The sequence below is a fragment of the Ictalurus punctatus genome, chromosome 2 (assembly GCF_001660625.3).
Source record: "Ictalurus punctatus breed USDA103 chromosome 2, Coco_2.0, whole genome shotgun sequence".
NCBI lineage: Eukaryota > Metazoa > Chordata > Actinopteri > Siluriformes > Ictaluridae > Ictalurus > Ictalurus punctatus.
Window position 1 is genome coordinate 32,606,407 of NC_030417.2, and position 20,847 is coordinate 32,627,253.

The 20,847-nt window shown below is 38.3% G+C and overlaps 1 protein-coding gene and 2 non-coding genes across 3 annotated transcripts; 2 read left to right on the top strand and 1 right to left on the bottom strand.

The window, feature by feature from the left end:
* Positions 1-387: 387 nt before the first annotated feature.
* Positions 388-18,174, bottom strand: lasp1 (LIM and SH3 protein 1). The gene is made up of 7 exons (XM_017457345.3): positions 17,913-18,174; positions 9,882-9,976; positions 6,560-6,644; positions 4,506-4,613; positions 3,645-3,726; positions 3,298-3,386; positions 388-1,897 (listed from the first exon to the last, which is right to left on the bottom strand). Exons 1-7 carry the CDS (start codon positions 17,979-17,981, stop codon positions 1,724-1,726), a joined length of 702 nt encoding a protein of 233 aa, XP_017312834.1. The 5' UTR covers positions 17,982-18,174; the 3' UTR covers positions 388-1,723.
* Positions 18,175-18,647: 473 nt separating this feature from the next.
* Positions 18,648-18,719, top strand: trnac-gca (transfer RNA cysteine (anticodon GCA)). Its single transcript has one exon. It is a non-coding gene; the product is annotated as a tRNA-Cys (tRNA).
* Positions 18,720-20,504: 1,785 nt separating this feature from the next.
* trnac-gca (transfer RNA cysteine (anticodon GCA)) lies at positions 20,505-20,576 on the top strand. The gene has a single exon. It is a non-coding gene; the product is annotated as a tRNA-Cys (tRNA).
* Positions 20,577-20,847: the final 271 nt, after the last annotated feature.

The window sequence follows — 20,847 nt, forward strand, 5'->3', positions numbered from 1 at the left end:
GGCTGTTCTACATTAGATAATTAAGGAAGACTAGATCTGAGAAGCAAGAGAACACATACAGAAAAGTTAACACTTTGAACTGTCCTTATTTAAGGTAATGAGACAAGCTGCTTTATCTTTACAAGCAAAGATCAACATTGACATCTGACCATGTGAAGAAGAAATAATAATAATAAAAAAAAAAAACTTATGTAAGCGAAAAAAGATCATGCTAGATAATTTTTTTTTGTTTTGAACATATATGTTGGATATCTTATGTGACATTCAGTGTAGTGTGCACACTATAAGCAGCAAAATAAGGTTTGTTCTTATTTCTAAATAGGGTGCAGAATGATATGTTAGGTTCAGAAGCTCAGAATATTGTCTCTATTGACAAACTGGCCTGTCTTGATATACAAATAGATCTGTTTTATTCCACTGATATTGATTAACTGACATTACAAATCTGGCTCATACAATACGTACAAGGTAATGAGAATAAGCAAAGGATGAAAGGAGAAAAAAAAACATTAACTTCATAAAGAATAGTGCAGAGATACATGCTGAGATACGTTATCATACAATGCACATTGAATGTTCCTGAACAAAACTAAAAGAAAGAGTTAAAACATATATAGTTCTTAGGCACAGATTTAGCTTAGTCTATGACTCTAAAGCATTTTTCCACAAAGAAGTTAACAGTGATATTTAGTCCAGGACTAGGCTTAATCGGTGTCAAGACAAAAAAAAAAACCCACTAAAATGGTCCACAGAATTGTGCTTCCTCCTTCCCTCTCACTGATTCTCCAGTTCTGCTCTCAGGTAAATGGTGAGTGCTATGGGTCTACTCTTTGCTTTTATGAACAGTAGAGAACACCGTTTTACCTTTACATAGTACGTGTGTGCAGCAAAAAAAAAAGAGACTAGAACATATATGTTTTATATGAAAGCACAGAGATGAAGTGTTACACGTGAAAGTGATGATGAAAACACTACCTTGTGAGCAGGGTCACCAGTCACACTACACCCATACACAAACTGATTCCACAGTAAGAAGATCTTTTTATATACACATGTATTCCAGTTTCACTACAATACCCATGAGGTCTGGTGGATACGCTTTAAGACTCAGTGGAACAAATGGAATGATCAGAAGTCTCATGTTCAAGCATCATTACTACTGCACAACCACTGAGATGCCACGTGGGCTAGAATGATAGCTACAACTAGCGACAGGCTGCAAAAAGGTCAGGAAAAGATAAAGGTTCTCATTGTCATGGCAAGTGTGGAATGATTGACATGGCTAGGGCTGTCTGTTCACGAAGTGCTATAAAGCAGCCTTGAAAAAAAATTCAGAGGTCTGTTTGGGTGTGTATGTGTGTCATTAAGACAAGTTAAGTGCCACTTGTGACAGCACCTCTCCAAGACTGAAATAAAAGACAAGGTAGACAGTAAGACAGCAAGAACGAAGAGAGAGCAGAGAGAAACAGAGCAGGTAGAGCAAGACATGGGTATACACAATGTGTATGTATGTCTACACTATATAAGTGTGTGAGTGCATTTTTGTATGCATGTGTTTTGCATGAGTTATCGGCGTAGGCGCATTAATAAGAAAGCACAAACAAGGAAAAAGAAAATAGCTCTTAAAATATGGAATGGCACTGGGCCTCCTGTTATCCATTTCTCTCCATCTCTCTTGTTCCCTTTCTCTCCATCTCCTTCTATCCCTTTCTTGTTTACTTTCTCATATGGCCTCCACATAGTTAGCAGGCAGCATGCCCTGCTGACCAGTACGCTCCACTCTTCCGTACATCCATCCTTCATCGATAGACTGCACATCCACAATCACATCTCCGTCGAGGAACGACACTTCATCCTCATCGGCCGCGGCATAGTCATACACGGCCCGGTAACGTTTCTGAAAACAGGCAAATGCAGATATATATGTCAGGCAAAATAATGAGAGAAGCAGAGAAACAGGAATAGTCCAATAGTAGTACATTATATTGTTCATGGGAGGAAACCCATACAGACACAGCAAGAATACAAAAGCAACATAATACAACATACAGGAATATCCTCAATACACACTCACAAACCACTTTATTAGGAACACCTATACACCTGTTCGTTCATGTAATTAACCTAGGTAATGCAAGTCATCCAGATATAGGTCAGGAGCTTCAGTTAATATTTACATCAAACATTAGAAGAGGGGGAAAAAAATGTTATCTCAGGGACTTTAAGCATGGCATCACTGCTGGGGCTAGATGAAATATTAGAGCATTGAGTCAACTGTCTCTAGAGCAGGGGTGTCCAATCTTGTCTGCAAAGGGCCAGTGTGGGTGCAGGTTTTCATTCCAATCAAGCAGGAGGCAAACCTGATTCCGTCCGTTTAATCAGTTGATCTTAGCTTTCAATAGACACAAGTGTGGCTTCTGCTTGGTTAGAATGAAAACCTGCACCCACAACCTGAGTGGCAGTTCTGGGGGGTGGAAATGTTGATGTGAGAGGTCACAGGAGAATAAACACACAGGAAGCCAAATTGCCACTCTTTACAACTGTGGTGACCGAGTGGAACCACATCAGGTTTCACTCCTGACAGTCAAGAACAGGAATCTGAGGCTACAGTATAGGTTCACCGAAAGTGGTCAACGTGGGTGTAAAGAGGTTAACTGAGTTACCAGAGACTTCCTGTTAGCTCAAACCACTCTGCAATTCTTCTCTGACCTATCTCATTAATGATTACACCCACAGAACTGCTGCACACTAGATGTCTGGATGTTTTTTGGACAGTTCTATATGAACTATAGAGACTGTTGTGCATGAAGGTCACAAGGTGGTCACATTCCTCCCTATTCTGATGTTTGATTTGAACATTAACTGAAGCTATCGACCTGTATCTGCATGATTTTACACACTGCACTGCTGGCACATGATTGCTTGACTGAATAATATGAAAGCAATCAGTGATTTTATTATTTTGAATTGGATTTTATTTTTGGGTTTCTACTCAAAGACCCTTAAAAAAAACCTGAACGAAATACGAAGATGATGAAGCAAATTAGAGCCAGACACTATGGAAAGTCAAATGGCAGAATTGGTGGAAAACGCTGCCTCAATGGTGCATTGCAAGAGTTGTGATCCTAACACAGGATGGGGAAACTTTTTTGGCCCTGAGAAGAATAGACAACCACCAGTATTCATGCTGAATCATTTACAGAAGTAAACTATGGTTTCTGATCATTAGATATATTGGAAGCGTTCCAAAGACCTTTTGTGAGGGGGGAAAAACAGTGTTTGTGTGTAATACATTACCCCAGAGCTGGGCGGAGGAGCTGCAGCAGCTTGGCGCACCGGTTCTGGCTCATAGTGGTAGTTCTGCGATGCAGCTGGGGGTTGATATGCTGGAAAAATAAAAAATAAAAAATCAGAGAGAGAGAGAGAGAGAGAGAGAGAGAGAGAGAGAGAGAGAGAGAGAGAGAGAGAGAGAGTGTGAGAGAGAGAGAGAGAGAGAGAGAGAGAGAGAGAGAGAGAGAGAGAGAGAGAGTGCATAACAGTTTGTAGTGTCCTAGAAATGAACACCACGTTAATCAGCAACTAAAAAGCACAAACATTCCAATTAGTGGTGGCTGTGGTTGGTAAGGATGAAGGGGTGTGTATACCTGGGGTTGTGTTCTGTTGCGGAGGTGGATGGTGAACTTCTCCTCCCATTTTACTCTTCTCAAAATCCTCATGATATTTAATCTACAATAAACATACACATGCATGCATATGAAGAGCACCGGAATAAGTGATGTACACTGTCTAACCGCAGTATATACTTAGTATTTTACTATTTTACTAAGACAGAGATGCTGTTAAAAGATTTATACATGTCACCATAATCCTGAAAAAGGGACACCAATGCCTATATTTAAGTCTATTTGGGTATGAACTATAGTTCATGAATTATACTTTCAAAGTAATGCTGCGTTAATACTCACCCATTTAATTACCAGTTCACAGAAAGAAGCTATGATTAGCCTTCAGTACGAATTTCAGATTTTTCATTTGCTGGAACAAGCTTAATATATTGAACAAATGTTAAAGAACCATTACAAGCATACTCTAAAATAGCTTGTCATAATCTGCAATTTGCACACTAATGTTGGATAAAGTATCTGTTCTAGAGAACATGAGACATTTGCTGCTCCTATATTGTTCAATAAGGTGTCTCATATCCCTGTTTCAGCTGCCCTTTTTGCATTCTCAAATGACAAAGCTAAGTACTGCAGAAAGCACCTATAAGATGTTGAATACATTGCTTCAAACTGTGGTTTAAAAGTAGTTTTATACTCCCTAGTTGTTTTCCCTCAAGAAAGTAGGAAGTAACAAAATGCGCAAATATTTTTTACCCTTTCTGCTAGACACCATTTTAGCTAAACTTCTAACAAAGAAAGGTTAAATGATGAATTCACTGCTTTGCGAGTTTAGTTAAACTTAAACCTCACACTGGAGGAGACTATGTGTAGCCTTTGACCTACGTTGCTGATCTGGTCTTGTGTTTTCTTAATTCTCTGCATCTCTGGTGTGTCAGCTACAACACTGAAGCCTTTTCCTTTGCTCTTCTCAAACTCCTCCTTGTAGAGCACCTACAATGTACACAAATAAAAAGCATTACAATAAGAAACAGACGGTGTGTTTGTGTGTTTATATTTAAAAAAAAAAAATCTTTTCCTAAAAATCCAAGAAAGCCAAAAGTTAGGTTTTGTTTAATAGGTTTTGGTTTAGTTAAATAAAGTTTCTAAAATACAATCACATTGACAGCTTATTTATTTAACTGAAGCTGAAACACCACGATTAACCACAGAATCTGTTCACGAAAAAAGCTAAATGCAGAAAATACAAACAGGTGACAAATTAAAGGAAAAAACACCACCACGTTTTAGTAAGGTGCTGGCACACCAGAACAGCTTCAATGCCCTTTTGCATAAATTATACACATCTCTGGAATTGTACTGCAATTTTATGCGAAATTATAACATTTTGTGTTAAATCGATCATGCAAATGAAGAGGAAATAATGCTACACATTTTAAGACGTGAGGTGGCTAACCCTGTTACAATCGAGAGAGAGTTTGACTTGAACTTTTTGTTATTTCAAACAAACATTCTTTGTTATTTCTAAGAATTGTGAAGGCTAGTGGTCAAATATGTCACACCCATAATATGTGTAAAAAATAAAAATAAATAAATAACAATAATTTATATATATATATATATATATATATATATATATATATATATATATATATATATATATATATATATATATATATATATATATATATATATATATAGATAGATAGATAGATAGAGAGAGAGAGAGAGAGAGAGAGAGAGAGAACACTAGGACATGACACCCTCACCCTACCCACATAGATCCCCCATCCGAGTATATGTCATATCAGTAGGAAACACTGCACATATTTCAGTAACAAGCACTGACTAAAAGAATCACACACTTAAATTCCAGCTAGTGATCACACATTTTGAGCAGTGATCGTTCCAGGCAACGTTCCTTCTCATTTTAAGTCTGCCTAATTAAAGGGTTTGAAATCAAAAATAGGCCCTGGCATTTATGACACAGACTAGGCTAAACAAAGGAGGAGAAATGAATCATTTAACATGGTCTACATTTACCCAAACTAATTTTGGTGGTGCAAGGACTATGGTTATTACACTAACAGACTAATAGTGTAGAAAGAATAAAGCACGTTAATAAATTCCTGATGGACAGAAATGAATGTTAAACAGAATAAATACCCATGTGAATCACTGCAACAAATAACAAGCAGACATCAATGAGACTTCACAGAGTTAGGGAGAGAGTAAATATAGCTATACAGGACCTGGAAGTGGTTATGCAGACAGGGGGAAATCACAGGAATATGAGGGTTCAAGGTAATATGAGGTACTATCTTTTTCCCCTATTCATAACCCTTACTCAACTACCCAAAATATGGATTAAGTGGTTTGAAATTTGTGTAATCATTGAACTAGTGAAGTTGTGTGCCTGCCAAATGTCCCCTTAAAAATAAGAAAACATGACAAACTTGACCTTGGGCTTTGTTACACCTTGCATGTGGAACAAAATATGACAAAGGTTGTCCTCCTGGATACTAAGGTTAAGGCATTACTTCAGCTATGTCATTACACAAACACTCCAAATATAGTAAACACACTGACCTAATACAGTAAAATTACAGTTTGTATCTATCCGCGAGTGTTTGAGTCTGACAGAGAGGAGCAGGCAGACAGCGAGAGTGAAACCCTGATTCAGCATTCACAAGGCTGAGCACAAACAGCAAAGAGAAAGAACTGAAAAGGAATGATTGGATTTGAAACATCTTTTTTACAGTCTGATTCTGGCTGAAGTTCAAATCTATGTGACTGAATCTATATGCATCACTGAAATAATAGAGAGAAAGAGTATGTGTTTAAGAGAGTGAGAGAGAGAGAGAGAGAGAGAGAGAGAGAGAGAGAGAGAGAGAGAGAGAGAGAGAGAGAGAGAGTGAGTGTGAGTGTGAGTGTGTTACCTGGCTCTGCATCTTGCTCTGCTGTTTCAGGCGTAGGTTTTCTGGAGTGTCAGCAACACTCGTGAATGATGTTTTCGGGTAGTGTCTGTAACAGACACCTCAGAATAAATCATCAGTGCAAAGTTACTGCACTTCAAATCCGCATTAAACATTCCAGGGAACAACTGAAATCAGCCTTAATCTTTTCAAACTACCTAAATTTCTACTAAGTGGGTTAGGATTGGTAAAAAAAGAATGCATTTATACTTAGGTGCACTTATGGAAATTTAATTAGTAAGGCATAGATCAAGAAAACACAAACATGCATAAAAGCAAGTGCAAATGGAATACATCCATCAATCAATCTTCTACGCCGCTTATCCTTCAGGGTTGTGGGGAACCTGGAGCCTATCCCAGGGAGCATTGGGCACAAGGCACGTTACACCCTGGACAGGGTGCCAATCCATCGCAGGGCATGATCACATACATATTCACACACTACTGACATTTTGGACATGCCAATTAGCCTACAATGCATGTCTTTGGTCTAGGGGAGGTAACTGGAGTACCCGAAGGAAACCCCCGCAGCACGGGGAGAACTTGCAAACTCCACGCGCACACACAGTCGGTGTGAGGTGAACGTGCTAACCACTAAGCCACCGTGTGCCCGCAAAAAGGCATGAACACTTATAAATGGATTGTAAATACCCACCTGGGCCTGATTAGCCTACTTGATATTGAGTAATTCCTGGACAATTTTGGAAAATTATAATAAGTGTAACACCATATACAATGGCCAGCACTACACACTGGTCACTAGAAAGCATTCCTGATTTTAGTTTGCTAATGATTACCATATATTTGCCAGTCCCTTCACATGATCTTTGCACCCAGATAGATGCGTGCTATATGGTTATTTAAAGACCGCATGAAAATGGCTTGAGAACTGTAATCCGACTCCGTGTGTTAACATATTTTGCTGAATTGCTTGACTGATTTACACAAGAGTCAATAGTGTTCAAAATATGCCACACCCCCAAAAATCTAAAATGTAGCATCTTAGCAAACTAGCTAAATATGGAGAGCAGTTGCCTTCACCCATGCCTGACCACATCCATATCCCAGATGACGAGGTGCTGTAATTTTGGTAGTTATGCTGTACATGTTTGAGCCGATATCAATCAGTGGCAGTGCTGATGGAGCCAGAGACCCATAGGATTGTCACCAGGAAGCATCTAATGCATCTGAACGTTGTTCAAATGATACCATTATGCCAAAATACCAAACTGATTACTTTTAATGATGGAGAAGCCCTTTTGACTTATAAAGACGGAACCACATTCTTGATTAGTCTCAGTTCTACTGCCATTGAAATGAATAGACATTAACCATTTTTTCTCACCAAGTAACAGATGGAAAAGGGAAGAGTGTGCAGGAAACCACACAGCCAAAAAAAAACAACACACCAACAAACCCTGTTTGCTGCTAACAAACTCATACTATAGACCAAGTACCATCCTTGGGGGTCAGACACGACAATTGTGCATGTCCTCAGAAATTAATGCATCATCTCAGTGTGGTGCATTAATCAACATAAGTAGTGAGGGCAGTATAGCAGCATATGACACTGTGTCTGCAACTGACAAAACAAAGCAATGTTGTGTGTCAAATTGCATAGTTATGTACTATATCATTATCGAGTACTAACACTAACTGGTTTTCCAATTACAGTTCCTATTAGTGTTTGAATTTTAAAAACCTCTTTAAAACTATCTTAAGGTCGGTTTTGAGTACCAGTCTTCTGGATTTTCTAGATAAAGTAAATATTTACTATTTCAGGGTTTTTTGATTTGAGATGCAGATCATGACAACAATCATGTAGATGGCAGAAAGTATGAAAGAGAGACGAAACTCGTCAGAACGTTTAACATCGCTGTGCATGAATCTGCTAAACATTACAGTTCAGACAGGGATGTTTTGGTTCTGAATGGTGCTTTTAATACTCCAGATTTACATAAGATATGCAAATGAGTATGTGAACAAAGCTATAAAATTAAAACAAGAATATCTTCGAAACTATTTTATTTGTATTTTTTCTAGATATAGAGGGTATGCACTGACGTCACTTTCCTGCCGGAACACACCCCCTCGGCCGGTCTGAGCGCCAAAACATCCAGCAAAATGGCTGGTTTTAATAGGGAAAGCTGCGAAAACGCTAGTATAACCAACGAGTATCAGCTTAAATTAAAGGCAGTTGGACTCGACAGTGACCCTTACAACTTGGCCAAAAACCTGTAGTCAATGGACAGTGGCGTGTTGCCAGAAATTGGTTTTCCCAACATTTATATGTACCTGCTTTCCACAGCAAGGAAATACTCTAAGCAAAGCCTGAAGGTAAACAAAAGCCTTGACGCTTGGTCGTACTTCAATTTTTACACCAATAAACATTCTAGTTTGTTTGTAGCGAACACTGCTTCCATTTATTAACGTCATATATTTGTGAAGGTAAAACACAGACAGAGAATGAATGAGCCCCCGTTATTCAAAATAGGCAGTGTTTAAAAAGAAATATTTAGCAAATCATTGAACGACATGAATGCCACATGCCAAAAGAACTGAAACTTACACTGCTCGACTTAGTAAAAAAGGAGTGAATGGTTTTTTGGCACTCTGTAAAAAGACCGCTCCAAATTCTTGTTGAATCTGTCAGTACAGTCGATCGCACAACAGCTTTTACCCAATTTTAGATGCGTTTTTTCTGTGTTTTCGTGGAATTCACGCTGTACACTAATGCTGCCGCTCAGTCTTTTTGCCACTCAGTAAGCGTGACCGCGAGTTCCGGCTACTGTGCCGTCACATGCACAAGATCTGAAACACTAATTTCAAGAGCATTTTAACTAAAAAAAAAACAAACAATCTTTTAATATGACCAAAATAACAAATATTCATAAATTCACTAGGCTAAAATGAGCGGTGGAATTTATCTGGTAATTTAAACTAACAAGTTTGTAAATTGGGAACGCTTACTGCCAGCCTGAATATAAGTGGTGCATAAGAGTTTGACAGATGAAATGTAAACTAAAATGATATCAGATTTGAGTTAAAAAAACAAACAAACAAAAAGGCATTCTAGAGTATGGCTCTGTTCATTACGCACGTGTCTGATTTACCTGTCTGATATCTAGCGTGAAGAGAAATGGGGGTAATTCCTGAGACACGAAGACTGTTGGTGTGTTTTAAATGACACTTTGTGTGTGCGTTTTGCAATATATCAATGTTGACACTATAAACAGGGAACCAGTCACTGTCTCACACATTTGTCAGACAATTTGTAGATACTTACGCATTGCAGTATGGTTTCTTATCAAAGCCTTTGTAGTTCTTCATGTTTAGAGTCATCTTGCATACCTCACAGCTGAAACATCCTTTATGCCAGAACTAAAAGAAAAAGAAAGTAAATATGTAAGCAATTAAAAGATGCTTAACGGCTTATTTAGCTAGATCACTGTATAGTTCTTAATGCAAGATGGATTTTATTGACCAAATTCCATAGCTGTATGGGTCAGCAGTTCTCCAAGTCAGCAGCTGTTGTTCAGCACATGAGGAGAGTGCAAAGTTACACCCCATAGTTCAGTACTGAATACACACTTAAATAATTGATTACTTTAAATAATTGATTTTGCCCAAACAAAGGTGAAAATATAAAAAGGTTAGTTTTTTATTTCATAATAAAAGTTCAAATAAAATAAAAAATGCAAACTTGCCCAATTGCAACCAGACCAGGTGTCTTTAAATAATTAATTGCGATGTGGTGCAAATAGCATTCAAGCATTAACCTACTATCTCTGAATATGTTCCTGTATTAAAAAACTTAATAACTAAGAATACTCATTGCCAGAAAAGGACATGGAAATGAATTATCAAGAGAAAGAAGCAAGGACAGACCAAGGGCCATTCTTTTATTTATTTATCTATTTATTTATTTATTAAGTGACTAAAAAAGCGCTAGCATAATTGATGTTTTTTGCAACTATAAAGAAAGACCACAAAATTCATGAAATGGTTTAAGTGAAGACACGGTGGAAAAAAAAATCCCATTCCTGAATCATATTGGGTGTTGAATTCTGTCACTTCTTGGGGAAGTATTACTGAACAGAATAATGTAGCTGGACCCTTTATTACGGACACATCTAACATATTGGCCTGCAAAGGCTACAAAAAGAGAAAAAGCTGTCTGAAATGTATGCCGGTCAAAAGTTTGCTGGACTTTGACCTTTGGAAGGTTTAACGATAACAGACAACAAACAAAGTACAGTCCACTTCATTGCCTCTATATGCACGGTTACCATGCAGAGACGTATAACTGTGTTTTTCGATAAGTATGTACTGAGTGCATGTGTGTACGTACATATGGGAACATATTGGAACAACGTTTGTACATATTGGAAAAACATCAAAATACTTAAAGATGTTTTTGCTATACACAACATGAATCATGTTGTTTATGTTTGCTAACAATCTACCTGCAGACCAGCTACACCATATGAAATTAATCTGTGACTAATAAACAAACAACCACAGAAATACAAGAGGGAAAATACAAAAACAGTGTATTAAGCATGAACAAATATTTCCGTGTTAATGCTTTCAATCTTAATAACCTAAGTTTGATAAAGCTGTCAAAATGGCATCAAAGTGCTGAGCAAAAACAACTGTAATTAAGTACTACTACTTGCATTCCCAATGTCCAATAAAACAAGCACCAAATTCACACAACAAACAAATGAACACAACGATCTGGTTTGGAAGTAATTGGTATGGTGTGACTTGTATTGACATTTTTAATAGGATATGATGTTTTGCATACATTTCTTCTGTTTTGTTTTACTGGAGTTTCTATGACTGTTAAAAAAAAGCGCTAAATTTCTCATGTGTAGTACCTTAAAAACTCAATGTGTAAAACATGATGTACTGGCATGATATACCTTTTATATATCCTGTCCTATCACACTGTAACTCCACTGAACATCTCTGGGATGAACTGGAATGCCGACTGTGCCCCAGGCCTCCTTGCCCGACATCACCTGGCCTCACTAATGCTCTTGTGATTGAATGGACAAATCTTGACAGCCACACTCCAAAATCGAGTGGAAAGCCTCCTCAGAAGAATGGAGGTTATTATAACAGCAATTTGGGGGGGACCCTAAATCTAGAAATGGGATACTCAACTAGCATGCGAGTGTGATTGTCAGGTGTCCACAAACGTTTGGTTATATAGTGTACATACTTCACTCTAGGCAAGATTTATAATAAAAAATTAGCTCCGATGTCCAATCTTATCCGCGAATTATCCGTATATATGCCCTTTCTATACAATTTTATTTGGGGAATAGGGAAAATTCTCCAACAGGAGTAAGGGTTCAAATCGTATTGTCTATTAAAATGGATATAATATCTGTAAAATGTGAATGATGCATAACCTATGTAGGCAGCTCAGGAGAAGCTTGTCTGGCATCTATGTCCATAACATTACATGCAATTACATAAACTACAGGTCAATGAATCCCTTAGACTGAGCTAGTGACTGAAAGACCTTTTACGAAATCACAGTTAAAGGTCACTTGCAAAAGGTCACTATCTGTCCTATATGATAAAGCAGATAAAGTGCTGTAGAGCTTTCATAATTATAGGGCTGCAGCTAATGATTATTTTCATAATCAATTAATCGGCTGATTATTTTTTTTCCGATTAATCGGCTAAAAAAAAAATCCAAACCTTTTGATACCATTTTTCGTTTATTTAAAGTAAAATCCACAAACTGAGTGTTACAAATATAAACTTCAGACTAAAACTGTACATTAACACAACTTTTTGTACAATTATATATATTTACATTACATTTATTCATTTAGCAGACGCTTTTATCCAAAGCGACTTACAAATGAGAAAATACAAGCAAAGCGATATATCAAGCAGAGAACAATACAAGTAGTGCTACTATACAAGATCTATTAATTGAGTTCCAGAAGAAGCAAAGTGCGCAGAGTAGAGGTGTAAGTGCAAATTTATATACATAAATATCACCTTCACATCACCTTGTGGTTTCTGTTACTCACTGATTTTAGACATTTTTAATTTCATTATTATTTTTTTTTACTTATGTTCACTTTGTGAAGTTTAAAAGTTACAATCTTTTACACAACATTTAATATAAAATGCCCCCCCTGCCTTAGAGGACTTGGAGGTCGCACACTTTTTTCTGCTATTACTTAACGATTACGCCCCCATCTGATGGTGACTGAGGTCATGTTGGACATAAGAGGTAACGTCGACTCTGGGTATGCTGCTAAAGCTAGCGACGTCACGTACCATCGTCTGGGAAACGGCTTATACATCCGTTTCATAAAAAAACGCTTTTGTTCCATTTGAGATGATATTACATAATTATGAAAATGTTTTATCAACAATTGATTTATGATAAACTTATTTTCCTGTGTACTGACTCAGGAAGCTTGTGATACTGTATTTGGTGTTTCATAATTGCAGTCACAAATCAATCGTCTAACTTTTATTTGGGTTGATTTTGAAAAAACGTGATCGTATACTGGTGTTCAAAACATAGAGAGACGTTTAACCTGAAAAATGCTGTAACCTTATGAATGGATACTGTTACGTGCATGTGCATGCTGCATTCAGAGTAAATTTTCCCTTCTCCTCCCCGCCACTTTACTTACAGCTTTTGGGACACTATTTTTAGCTTCATAATGGTACAGTCTGGGATTGTACAGTATGGGGATATAATTAAAACTGCTTTAACTAACATTTTTGCTGGGGAGACCTTATAGCATTTATGTACAGACACAAGCAACTTGCCCCCTGAGTCCCACCTCATCAGCACTACATGCTTTGTTTGGGTGTTCAATGACTTCAGTCTGTGTATGTGTATACACTGTTTCCTTCGCCGAAATTCTGATTTTCATCAAACTGTCATTATGATATCAATAATTGTGATCCTATACGTGGTATTCAAAGGCAAAACATTAGTATAGTGACAACTGCAGTGGTCACCTGCCTAATGCCACCTTTCCCATTCAAACTTTCCTGAACACTTTCTCCCATTTTAGACATTACAGAATAATGTAAAAGTCTTTTGAGATGTTTAAATCAGTGTCTAACAGACTTGCATATAGTCCTTTTCAGATGTCCATATGTGTAAGAGATGAAACACACAACTAGTGGATCACAAAGAAAATTGAATGGTTTATGTCTTTTCAGCCAGAACAAAAACAGTGCACTATGACACAGTGGCCTAGTCCATAGAAATGTTTTAATGCTTTGGCCACGCTAGTGTTTTTAGTCGATTTTCCCAAAGTCCACAATGAAATGTGAAAATGGTATGAACACCGAGTGTCTGACCAATGACCTTTAAGTCATTTACACCATTTTCATTCATTTTGGCAACATGAACATAACACATGATTTCTTTCATGCTACAGTGGCTATGTTAACATGCACCCATTTTTGTTAATCCGAATTAATTCAATACGATGGCAGATCTGTTATGTACCCTAAACATTGCAATACGATTCAAATATTCATTTATATGTGCATTGTGTGTATTTGAACAAAACTTCAGCACAAGCGCATGGCGTTTGTCATCATGCCAACCATACAATAGCGGAGAAAGAAAGCCATGAACGTGACACCAAATGACCTAATAGGATTTTCTTGCTTTGTTGACATATAAACATGTGTCAGCAACAGTTTTTTCCCCAAATCTTACTCACTTTAATTTGTTCTACTGACCGACTGAATCCTCCAAACTGCATTTCCTCAAACATTTCTTTGAAGAGATCGTTATTACAAACTTTTCTTCCATCGAGTCTCTTGACAATCCTTTTGTCTTTTAGTATGTTCGACAAATATTTTGTCTCCTCCATCGACCAGTTCTTTCCACTGGATGCCATATTTAAGACGCAAAATGTGAACATACGCACCGTTGCACAAGGTATTTTTTAATCTGACTGAGAAAATAATAGGATTCAAGCGTTTACATGATCATCCCTAACCTCGATCGGATTAGAAAAGGAATAAACCACCCCTTAAGATCCGATCGAAATTTCATTCGGCTCAAGCTCGATCCGATTGATAAAGGTGTTTACATTAAGGGTTTTCAGTCCGACTGATGCCTCAATCGGATTACTATTGGATTATTTGGTTGCATGTAAACGTAGCCAGTGTGGCTTGTATACTATTCACAGCAAATAAACTAGCACAGAAAAATAAGTTTCACGATTTTGGAACTGATGAGATCACATGACAATTACATGCAAATTATATGTACTTTTGAAAACGCTATGCTTTCCCTGCAACATGTTTTCTGTGTTTGCATAGTGAGGATGGAAAGGCAAAAAAACATGAAAAGACATATTTTTTAAAAAAAACTTTGCATTTGTCTCATGTTTCCCAAGCAATGTAATACTTGTTCATGCTTAAATAATGTCTTACTTTTTCTTCTATCACCACTGAGTGATCATATGTGGGAGGCTTTTTGGCTCTTTTAACGCCACTTTCTCCTTAGGGGGCCCCAGTGGTCATGATTAGTCATTCTTTCAGAAAGCAATCGATTTTTAAAGTCCATTAAACACATCACCTGGGGCCTCAAGTGAATTAAAAAAAAAAAAAAAAAAAACCTGAACAAAAACACACACAAACACAAAATTGCAGCAGAAAATTCATTCATTTTCAACATAAGAAATTGAAAAGACAACAACTACACAAAAAACTACACAAACTTCTACTTTAGAAATAATCACCTAGAAGATAAATGTGCACAAACCCCTACTGAACAAAGGCTCCTGAAATGTTATACTACTGGGTCGAGACATCATACCTTCTGTCTGCTGTATGTACACAATCTGACAGTCCTTCAATAGTCATACATTAATTTTTTTTTGTATATTAAACACAGTCATTTTTGTTAACCTCCATGAAAAACTCTAAGTTCTAAGTCGCTTTGGATAAAAGCGTCTGCTAAATGAATACATTTAAATGTAAAGGCAGCAATTCATACAAAATTCCACCAAGCCCTGGTTGCAGAAGTCCTGGAAGATTCTACAGGGCCATCACAGTCACCTGACTTTAACCCCATAGAAAATCTCTGGTGGGATTTGAAGAAGGTGGTTGCAGCACGCAAACTCAACAATATTACTGAACTGAAGGCCATTGCTCATGAGGAATGGGCTAAGATTCCTCAGGAACGCTGCCAGAAGCTGGTGTCTGGCTATGCATCTCCTTTGCAGCAGGTCATGACAGCAAAAGGGTGCGCTACTAAGTACTAAAGATGCTTGCCATGAAGGGGTTGAATAATTTTGAAACTGGAGAAATCATCAAGTTGCATTTTCAGTTGAATTTGAGGAAACCACTTGAAGCATTCGTTGTGTTGAACTATTTCAGTTGTGATGGCTGCTGGGTTTTGCTGCAAAACTAAGAAGAAAGTGCGGCAGTCAAAGTCTCCAGAAGAACTGTGGCTGGTTCTGCAAGATGCTCAATAAACTTACCTGCTAATTTCCTTATAAAACTGCACTAATTGTACTGGAAACTACTATTTTTTTTTTTTGTCACACCAAATATTGACTTTGTTTCATTTACTACTGTTTATTAGATATTTTTTTTAAATGTAGAAACTTCTCATTTAATTATTTTGAAGGCATCTTTGCTCTACAGCATTTCTTTGCAGGTGCCTAAAACTTTTGCATAATACTGTATCTATCTATATATATATATATATATATATATATATATATATATATATATATATATATATATAGGTGTGCAACAATTATTGGCACCCTTTCAGTCAATTCTTTGTGCTATCATCCTTTGCCAAGATAACAGCTCTGAGTCTTCTCCTATAATGCCTGATGAGGTTGGAGAATACAGGGCAAGGGATCGGAGACCGTTCCTCCATACAGAATCTCTCCAGATCCTTCACATTTCGATGTCCACACTGGTGGACTCTCCTCTTCAGTTCACCCCACAGGTTTTCTATGGATTTCAAGTCAGAGGACTGGGACGGCCATGGCAGGACCTTGATTTTGTGGTCAATAAACCATTTTTGTGTTGATTTTGATGTATGTTTGGGATCATTGTTCTGCTGGAAGAGCCAACCACTGCCCATTTGAAGCTTTCTGGCAGAGGCACTCAGGTTTTCATTTAATATCTGTTGATATTTGATACAGTCCATGATGCCATGTATCCTAACAAAATGTGCTGGTCCTCTGGCAGAAAAACAGCCCCAAAACATTAAAGAGCCAGCACCATATTTAACCATAGGCATGAGGTACTTTTCCATATGGCTACCTCTCTGTGTGTGCCAAAACCATCTCTGGTGTTTATTGCTGAAAAGCTCTATTTTGGTTTCATTGGACCATAGAACCCGATCCCATTTGAAGTTACAGTAGTGTCTGGCAAACTGAATACAAATAGTGCACAAATTACACTATAGCCAATTACACCCAAGCCATTCATTCATTCATTCTCTCTCTAAACTATTGCAATGGTCTGCAACTGAGCTGGCTTTTCTTAATGTCCCTGAAAACTACTGATCGGTTTGCATATACAAATAACCAAAGTTATCAAAAATAAAAAAAGAACACATGATTGATCTGTGGTAATGGTCATTTGGTTCGTGTATATTGCGAGTACTAAAGGCATACCAAAGCCAAATGCAGAAGAGAAATCGGCCAGGTGTTTTGTGGGGTGTAGAAATCAATACAATCATGTGAAAGATTAGAATTTCTTGAAGGGTTAATCTGGAGGACTTCCGTTTTGCGTTGAATTGAACTGCAGGGACTGTGTGACACGTCAGATCCCTTCTCTGCTGCTCAGCACAACGGAGGAGGCCGTGCACACGCACACACACACACGCAAGCAAGCGCGCGCGCGCGCACACACACACACACACACACACACATATATATATATATATATATATATATATAGAGAGAGAGAGAGAGAGAGAGAGGCGCGCCCCCGCGCTAACATCCTCTGTTTAGCAAACACAGCTTTTACTCAAATGACTTGCATTACGTTTCAAGGAAGGTAAACGTACATTTGTAAAGGCAAATGAGCTCGAGGGGTAAAAACTTGTGCCACTAACGTAGCCAGCTAGCATTCACTGCGTGACCATAACAAGCTATATAGCCTTAGCTAGCTAACTAACTGGTTCCGCTTCCGTTCCAACCGAAATGCAACCCCCCCCTAAAAGTAGAAATGCTGTTCATCAACATATAAAGATAAGCATAAAATATGTCGTATTCATGCTAGCGAGTGTTAGCGTTATACTTAGCTAACTGCATTTTGGTTAGCTTACCTTGTCAAGACAATTCACTTTTTCCGTGGGATACACGACTCGGTTACATCTACTACACAGCGGATTCATTTTCAGACAATCTCAGAGCGATAAATGAGATGAAAATGATTAGAACAGAAGCCAGAGGTTAATGTTTCCTTGTTGTATGCTAGAGATTCTGGCAGGTATCTGAGCAAGAAATCCAGTGCAGGCGGCGGCTTGTGATGTTTTGCACCGCTGTCTGTCACCGAACGAGCAGACGCGCGCGGAAGCGCGGGCACGACAGTGCTCTTTCCTGCGCTCCGCGTCCCCGCGCATAAGCGGGAGCGCGCTGTGATCCTTAAAATATCACGTACAGGTAGTTGACTCTTAAATATTTACTATACTGTGAAAACTCAGCAGCTGGGTGACTCGAATCACATGTATGAATAAGCCCCTTCTGTAAATCCATGTAGGATTTCAGAATGATGTCTGAACTGATTTGCTTAAATCTTGTTTTAGATTTGGTTTTACATCTTGGATAGCGAGCAGGATGTTTTTATACCACATTCGGAAGAAGATTATGAACACGTACGTAAACAATTTGTGAGAGAATATCTGACGTTCTAACTCAAATCTAACGTACAGCGTTCAGAAACTTACCTACTCGAACGACGCTATAATAAACACAAAGCACCGCATACCATTGGAAAACTATCACTGAGAAGAAAATAAAATTATAGAAAAATGATGTAAAATGATCGATTGCCTATAGATGGGGGTATAGCTCAGTGGTAGAGCATTTGACTGCAGATCAAGAGGTCCCCGGTTCAAATCCGGGTGCCCCCTCTCTGTTTCTTTGTTTGTGTGTGTGCCAAACAGTCGCTTTTGTTTAAAACTTTTAACACTAAAATGTCAACACAAATAGATGCTGAACAAATAAGAACCAAAACGATTCCCCACGTTAGTGTACATGAAAAATAATATGTACACCTTAATTAAAGAAACAGCCATTTTCCCTTCTTACAATTGCAACTTTTTTCTTAGTTAGCTGATTACTATTAAGCTATGTGTAATTGACATTGGTGGCAAGCCAGTGAACACTAGTTACATACACTATGTGGCCAGTATAGTGTACGTACAATAAAATTTGAACAGTTAGTCCTGTTGGAGAATTTTCCCTATTCTCAAAATAAAATTGCATAGAAAGGGCATGTACATGGATAATTTGCAGATAAGATTGGACATCACAGCTAATTTGTAATGATAAATCTTGCCTAGAGTGAAGAATGTACACTATATAACCAAAGGTTTTTGGACACCTGACCATCACACCCATGCGATTTTTGATCATCCCATCTCAGCTTTAGTCCCCCTTTGCTGTTATAATAACTTCCAATCTTTTGGGAAGACTTTTGATTAGATTTTAAAGTGTGGCTGTGAGGATTAGTGTCCATTCAGCCATAAGAGCATTAGTGAGGTCAGGCACTGATGTCAGGTGAGAAGGCCTGGGGCAAAGTTAGCATTGCAGTTCATCCCTAAGATGTTCAGTGGGGTTGAAGTCAGGGCTGTGTTCAGGTCACTCAAGTTCTTCCACTACAACGTTGGCAAACCATGTGTTCATGGACCATGAACGGGGCATTGTCATGCTGGAACATTTTTGTGCTCTGTCCCTTAGTTCCAGCCAAGGGAAATTGTAATGCTACATCATGCAAAGACATCCTATACAAATTGTGTTCTTTCAATTTTGTGGCATTTTGATGAAGTCTCATATATGGGTGTAATGGTCAAGTGTCAAAAAACATTTGGCCATATGTAAGGTGTGATCTTTGGCTAACCGGCAGGAATGGTGAAAATCACATGGATATCTCATTGTGTGCTTGAACATGCATGTTGAGATTCCAGCAAAGTCACAAAATGACATGATAAAGAATTTGTATCATAATGAACCTTAGTGTTTATCCAGGGTTCATAGAACTACACTTACATACAGACCTCCCAACCACCAGGTGCACTGAGAATCCTCAGTTTGAGATGACTGTTCTTAGAGACGTGGTGCATTATAGTTAGGAAGTAGTCAGTAGTTGATGGGGTGAATTGTGGCACATAGTCTGCAACAATCCTCAAATAGCCTGTGGCTTTCAAGTGATGGTCGACTGGAATTAACATGCCCACAGTGTAACAAGAAAACATTCCCCACGCCGTTACACCCCCTCCACCGGCTTGGACTGTTGACACAAGGCAGGATGCGTCCATGGATTCATGCTGTTGGCGCCAATTCTGACACAAGCATCTGTGTGCCATTAGAAGAACCCGAAATTCATCGGTCATCAAAAACACCGCGTTCGTTCCCCTGTTCGGCTGAGCAGTGTTGATGAGCCTGTTCCCACAGCATCCGCAGCTTCTTGTTCTTGGCTGACAGAAGTAGGAAGTATGTTTTTTGGGGGCATTGCTGTGCGGTAGGGCACTTTAATGCACAACAAGAGATTGGGGTTAAAATCTGTTTTCCCCCTGTCTGGCTCTTGTCTGTATTGAGGTACTCTTAGCTGTGACATGATTATAACTGGCTTTGATTGTGTTACAAAGGACGATCCTGTACAAAGCACCACTGATGCTTTGCAGTTGAGTTAATGTGGGGGTATAGCTCAGTGGTAGAGCATTTGACTGCAGATCAAGAGGTCCCTAGTTCAAATCTGGGTGCCCCCTGTCTGGCTTTCTTCACTCTCCCTTTAAGTGGTTTATACTCTAGACCAGGAATATGCAGATTGAAATGACCAATAGCATGATGGATGTCAAACAATTCAGTATTGTATTCAGATCCTGAGATTGAGAATGGCAAGGGAGAGCAAAGAACCTGTTTCCATTTTCACGAAAACAGTTTGAGATGACTGTTCTTAGAGACGTGGTGCATTATAGTTAGGAAGTAGTCAGTAGTTAATGGGGTGAATTGTGGCACATAGTCTGCAACAATCCTCAA